We start from the raw sequence: 7014 nt of genomic DNA on the forward strand, positions 1-7014 counted from the left end.
AGTCTAAACATAGTTTTATATAAATGGATTCCTGGAATTAAAAACGTTCAGACTTAAGAAATGATTGTTACAGAGACTGTAACAGGCCGTAAAAAAGAATGCCACTTTAAACAAAGATTTCTCATTTTAATTAAAAAGATAATCATCAGAACATTCGTATACTTAACAGAACCATTTGAAGCTACTTTGAAAAAATATCTACTATTCTATGCAGGCTTATGTAGTTTACTTTATATGACATTTAATCAAAGTCTCAGTTGAGCCTATCACACTCACACTTTCAGTACTGTACTGTTTCAAACACTTATTCAAACTTGAAAGTTACTTATAGAGCACCTCGATTTCTTGTTCTTTTGTAAATGACTGACTATGGGAATCCCATATTCCTGAATGTATAAAAGCAGAGCTGTCTATGGCAGGGGGTTTTGGGTGGGACTTTTGTGTGAATTTTTTTAGGTTAATGGGCACGTTCCCCTCTCTCTTCAGCTTGTGCATCAGTTTCTTACACACTGTACTTTATAAAGAGTGTACTTTCATCAGCAGGACTGTACAAAAAATAAAAGAGGCTTAAGTAAACTAAGATGGGTTCCATTCTGGTAAAATCCTTGCTGCAGCTGCAGAACACTGAACTATTCAATTTTGAAGATCATCTTTAAACCTATGAACCATCTTTCATTCAAAAAAAACCCAAAATTAAAAACACCAACAAAACTTTTGAAAGATGATGTGCAGAACACATGATACAAGACTCTCATTCACCAGCAAAAACAGTCTTCCCTTGTGAGCAGTTGCTTGGTATTGTGTGGTGTTAATACACAGCAATTTAATATCTGGAATAAATTAGGTCTTATTAAGACATAGAGATAAACTGAGTAAGCAAATGAAATTAAATAAATTACTTAAACCTTAAAATATTAGATTATACATATTGTACCTGAGAACAGATAACCAGGAAACTGTAGCAGATGTCAGTTAAATGCAATACTGCATTTAATACTGCTTCACTGGCAAGCAATCCAGCCAACAGCAGCCAGTGAGAAGGCAGCTGCCTTCTACTCCATCTAAAAGTTGCACTGACATGAGCAGAAAGAAAAACAACAGAGTACTGTTTGTCTTTCAAAACACCAAATATAGATGCTTTAAAGAAAAATAATTTCATTCATTCTATTAGGACTGGATGAAGCTTTCCCATGAACTTTTTCTGTTAGAGTTGGACATTAAAATAAAAATCAAATCACCAGGTCCATCTTGCCTGGTACCTTGTGATTCAAAAGGGCTGCCCAAAGTCAATGTCAAAAATTAAGCCCTGACCTTTTTAGGTGGAAAAAATATATTATTTTCTAGAGAGCATAAACAAACTACCACCTACAGGGCTGCTTTTCAATATGAAATGAAACCTACCCCAAATACATACCAAAATCAAAACTCTCTCCTGCCTTTGATAACAGGCCTCATACCTCTAAAACGTATTTGAATATTTACCTACAATGCTCCTTGGGAAGCTCTCAGGAAAATCACTAATTAATAGCAAAGCCCACCTCTAGCCAAACTCTGAGCCACCTAATAAGAAGATGCAAATGAAGCATACCACACACTCTGATGGACAAGGTAATCCACTGTGAATGATTCAGCATTAGCTGATCTGCTACCTCTGCGTGGTAACTGCACCAGTGCCACTACTGCAGTGCCTGAGCCCTGCCTGAGTGCTGCAGGCCCAGAAAAGACATTTCCAGGGAGGGCCAAGATGATACTTGTAACTGATTCCTCCTGTATCCTGATGGATCTATCTGCACCACCCTGCCAGGAGCACCGGCAGACCCCCCAGGCCTGACAAACACTTCATTTCATCAGCAGGATTAAGGAAGAGCCACGTTCTGGACTGATGCACACTAAAGCAAAAGCCTGGGATGTGCTTAACAAAACCTTTGCTCCCTCTACTCTCAACCTGCAAACAAAAAACCCTAAAAAGCTCAGAGTGGACAGAGGGAAGCCACATCTTTCACAGCAGGTTTTACAAGCATTTTGCATACAAGAGGCACTTTAATAAAACATGAAAGAAGGTGGGTTAGCTTTTAGCTCTCAGTGCAGTCTGGTCTTGATAATTCTTCCCTTTATCTGATGCAGATCCCAGAAGAGCAGCTTCCTCTCATGGGCATGCCTCTCCCCAGTGTCAGGGAGCTCTGTTGTTGGAGTCCATCAATATCTATTGTTGTCCATCTATACCATCTATTGCTGGAGTCCACCATCATCCTGCCAGCTGCAAGATGGGCAGGGATTCCCTCAGCTTCCAGGCCCAATCTTACAGACAATCACAAACCACCTGCACTAAGCCCTTGAATGAGAATCTTAGCAACAGGGGGTGAAAAAAGTAATGTATGAGAAGTCAGCATAGCATGTTCACAATGCTGCCTGGCAGCAGACAAGAATGTTTCAGCAGAAACTTTTCGGGACGTGAAACTCACTATCTAGAGGAAGGTTGTAATTACCAAGCTTGGCCAAACACAAGTGCAGCAGGATCTGGGACACTCCTTTGGCCAATCCCACACCAAAGATGGCCATTCATTATTGCTAATTGCTATCTTGCTGATTTAGGTGTCCATACATTTTTCCACTTCACCTAGCTGAGACTATGAATCTGGCAAACTTGGAGACTACTAGCAAACAGATCAAGAAGTCCCAAGAGAGAAACAAGTTCTTCCAGATTAAAAACCAAAAGCCAAACAAGTGTATCGAAGCTCAATTAGAAATTAAAATTTGCAGCTAATGTTTCCTCAATTTCATTTTGGGCATATGTTCTGAAGATTTAATAGAATTCCTTCTTCCTGATGAGCTCAAGTTTAATTCTTTGCCACTAGAAGCAATAACCCAAAACAAACTTTTAGCAAGTGTTGCCAGTCATTAAAATTATATCCTTAGGGAAAGAACAGTTTGGGGCATCTGAAATTTACATTCAATTTAGCTGGCAACACTTTGTTTTCATTTCTAAATTTCACATTTTTGGCCAAAATGCTTAGAAATATCAACAATGAAGAAAAAAATAGAATGAAATTACAGTTTAAGTGCACAATGCCTCAAATCTATAGAGATTAGCCATATTTGAAGAGCATTTTGGATGCATGTACTGTTTTCCATAACAAAGGCCAACTCAAAACCTAAACTATGTACGTGCTCCCCGCAGTCCCTATCAGTGGTATGCTGCTGCAGCATCAAGTGAAACACTCAAGTGCCAGTATTTAGAGGTCTTGCAGCAGAATGAGAGGAAAAACAAAATTACAGAGGGATGGTGAGCAGCACAGCAGGATAGTCTAAGGTGCACAAGTGAGAAAAAAATCCAAGAATTACATGCGCAAAGCCTGCCGGTGCCCGTGGGCCCCTCTGCCAGGTCCTGCCTCACTCCAGTTCAACTTCTCCCGCTCCCAGGTGGCACCTGCAGCCGCCTCCCCCTCCTCCCAAAGCTCCCTGTGCCCGGATCTGGGGACCCCGCTCACTGCCCGCCCCGCAGGCAGGACGCCCCCTCCCCGGGCCCCGCTCACCGCCTTCCCCCGCCCGCCAGCCCAGCGCCCTCGGCCCGGCCCGGCCCGGCCCAGCCCCGAGGCCCGGCTCCCCTTCCCACTGCCCCCGCTCCATCTCGCCCCCCCGCAGCCCTCCACAGACCGAGGTGCCCACCCTCCCGCGCCGCCTTGGCCAACCCCGCGGCCCTCACCATGAACTTGAGCGCCTTTTCCTGCAGGACGGCCTCGGCCGGGTCCATCGTCCTGCGGGGCCGGGCCGGGGCCGCCCCCCCGCTCAGTGAAGGCCGCAGCCAGCGCAGACGGGAACCTGCGCTGCCCCGCGCCCCCCCACCTCGCCCCGCTGCCCGCACGGCGCATGCGCCGCTCCGCAGGCCCACGGGAAATGGAGTCCCCGGCCACGTTCCTGGCAAAGGTCCGACCTGCCAGATAAAACTACAAATCCCGGCAGAGTCCGGGCCTGGGGGCACCCTGGGAGCGGGCTGGTGCATGCGTTGTGTGCAGTGCAGGGGCCGACGGGGGTTGTAGTAACGTGTCAGGGTGCGAGGTGCGGGCCGGGGTGGGATGGACGCGGCCGCTCGGGGCGCGAGAAGGAGGGCGGTGAGGAGGCGCGTCCTGCAGGTGCCGTGTGGGCAGTTCCAGCTCCAGACCCTCCCGGGGTGGAAGGTGCGGCTGGCTCCTGAGTCACGGCCCCGCGCTCTCCAATGTCCCCAGGAGGGCTCGGCTGCTGCCGCACTTTGCTCCGGCTGCGCTCCGTGTTGGAGTGCATTGCTGCTGGGAAACCTAAACTGAGCCCCTGCTCTGGGGGCCAGACACGTCTGGGGAAAAGTCACCAGACCGACGGTCCGCAGGGGATGCGAAACAGGGCAATTTGCATCAGTGGAATGGATCGAGTAGGCTGACATCATTCCTTAGAGATGTTTGTTTGAGGCCGTTCTGTACATAAAAAACCTCCCGTGCTTTGGTGCCCTTTTTCTAATAATGTTTCTAGATCAATTTTCCCTGAAAATTGGACCGAGTTTTCTTTGCTGTACTAAGCAACAAAGAGAAAAAAGAATTGATCAGCATTCTTTGACTAGCAGCTGCGTATAGACAGAAGAATATTTACCATATCTCCTCTGTTTCTCTGTTGCACACCCTGCAAGACCAGCTCATGTGGCAGCCATTGTTTCTAATCCTCTTCTCTATTAAATTTGTCTCATTTCTCTCCAGTTTTCCTGCATTTTTCACAGTGCCCAAAAACTGAAGCTGCCTTATATGGAGCAGCAGAGAGGAATTGCTTCCTGTAGTTTTAATACCAACTATAAGACCCTGATAAGTTTTTACTTCTCTATAGCAAGCACAACACTGATTTCTAGCCAGTTTGTCACCTAGTAAAACACTCGGGTTCTTTTCCTTGCTGCATTTATATATTTGGCTCTGCATTTTAAGTGAGATACTCTGAATTTCTTCCTATTTAAATGCAAACAAGCCAGCAAACATCAGCACTTGCTTGCCCATATGCAGCTCAGACCCATTGTTTTCATTCCCTTGTTTGACACAGGAACGAAAGTGAAGCTTCAGGCAGGTACAAAACCTGTATCTCCTGAGTCCCAGTGCCTTCCCTCATTTTCTCTAAACACTCCATCACCTCCAGATTTTCGGGCAGGATGATTAGAGAGAAAGCAGAGGATGCAGAGAATGTGCCCATTACTGGATTCCTCCCAGGGCCATGTGACTGGTGGTGCCTCATGGTCCAGTGCCAGGAGTGTCTGCTGCAGCCAGTGACCCAGCAGAGGTGACCGGGAATGTCAGGGAGTGTCAGCCTTTGCAGGGTGTGATGCTGGCATCATCTACATTTCCAGAGCAGTGGGCTAAGAGAAGGAGGAAGAGTTAACCTGGTGTTCTCCCTCTGCAATCCCAGGACATAGAAGTCTCCCAAACAGAGCTTCCGTGTCACCAGGAGCAAAGGCTGCCATTCTTGGACCAACCCAGCCATGCTCCTGGCCCTCATCCTTTAAGCCCAGACTCTTAGCAGTGAAATGCCTGAAATGGCTCTAGTGGGGCTGGGCACTTTCCAGACTGCTGACAGCACTGAAAACACTCGCCATGATTACATAAATAACAGTAATTATAATGAGGGAATCCTGTAATTACAAAGGGAGGGCTCCTGTAACAGCACTGAAGGCAAGCAGGGGCTGCTGGTGCTTGAGGCAGGGCTCTCCCATGTCTCCTTCCTCCAGGCATCCTGCAGCTGGCTTGGTTGGAAATGGATCCTCCTGGTAGCAGCGTGGCAGGCTCAGGGCTTTGATTGCGTGGTTTATTTGTCAATAATATCTGATGCCGGCCTAATTGTTGGAAAATTGGAAAGTGTAATGCTTCAGCATTAGACACCAGTGTCCCAAAGCCCTCCAGGCTGATTGATCTGTCTGGACTGTAACTTACAGGGGATTAATGTCCCTGAACTCTCTGGAGCCAAAACTAATGAGTGTTTAGGTGCTGGACTTAAACTTGGTGGTAGAAGGGCATGGCTTGGTTATTCTGCCACACTGCCCCACAATGCAGAACCACTGCAGAGGGACAGGGCAGGAGCCTCCACCACAGCACAGAGTGACTGAGGAAGGACTCAGAGAAACAGCACTTGGCCCAGCAGCACTGAGCATGGAATTAGACCTTGTGGGAACCTCACCTGGATCTCTGCATCTGCAGTCTGACCTTGTGGCTCCTTCCCACTGTGGGATGCTCCCTGCAGCTGAATGGCCAGCTCTGCACCCACCAGCTTGCTGAGTCCTCTGTGACCAGAGGAGAGAATGGTCAGCACACCAAGCTGTGACACCATCAAGGTGTCACATCACACAGCAGGCAAAGAGACCAACTGGAGAGGTCTGTGGTGCATAAGGCAGGGAGAAGGCACACTTCAGCACATTTACAAACAAACAAACAATTATTTTGTTTGAATTGCAGGACCTGGACATGTAGTCAGTGCTGTGTCTGCCACAGTAGGGCCGCCCTGACCAGCTCCTCTTTACTTTTCCTTGAAACAGCAACCATACTCCCCCTCCCTGCCCTCCACCCCCTCACTGCAGAGCACTGAAACGAGCCCATATAGTGCTCAGGGGCCTCACCATCCTTCCAGATGAAGGATGCTACCTAACAGTAAAGATATTGCTGTGATTATTTTTGCACTAGCATATTGCTCTGTGCATTCCGGACTCTGCGGACCACATCCACGCCTGGTGTAACGCCATGTTAATTTGCTGTGGCAGTCATTAATTGGGTAAGGAACAGCTGGTGCTTTGCTTCAAGTGAAGCTGATTGGGTCAGTAAGTAAGTGGTTAAGCGATCTACAGCAGGTACAGCCCTACCTTTCTCTGCACTCCAGAGGGGTTTCCATTCTTGTCCCAGTGACCCGTGGTGGAAGCAGCAAGATTTGGCCATGAAACATTAGGGAACTTTAATCAGTGCAGTTCCTTTGGGCATTATTGCCTGAATTTTTAAATTTTGAATAATAAAGGATGATTTTAAA

General features: G+C 47.2%; 1 protein-coding gene across 4 annotated transcripts in view; it reads right to left on the reverse strand.

Annotated features, from left to right (window-relative positions):
• BTRC (beta-transducin repeat containing E3 ubiquitin protein ligase) overlaps nucleotides 1-3829 on the reverse strand; it is a 114857-nt gene extending 111028 nt beyond the window's left edge. For all 4 annotated transcript variants that reach the window (XM_058029529.1, XM_058029527.1, XM_058029528.1 and 1 more), the window contains exon 1: nucleotides 3704-3829. In XM_058029529.1, the coding sequence (XP_057885512.1) occupies nucleotides 3704-3751 (48 nt within the window). In that variant the 5' untranslated portion in view covers nucleotides 3752-3829. The remainder of the gene's footprint in view (nucleotides 1-3703) is intronic.
• Between the last annotated feature and the right edge of the window lie 3185 nt (nucleotides 3830-7014).

This window comes from Melospiza georgiana, chromosome 8, assembly GCF_028018845.1.
Source record: "Melospiza georgiana isolate bMelGeo1 chromosome 8, bMelGeo1.pri, whole genome shotgun sequence".
Classification (NCBI taxonomy): domain Eukaryota; kingdom Metazoa; phylum Chordata; class Aves; order Passeriformes; family Passerellidae; genus Melospiza; species Melospiza georgiana.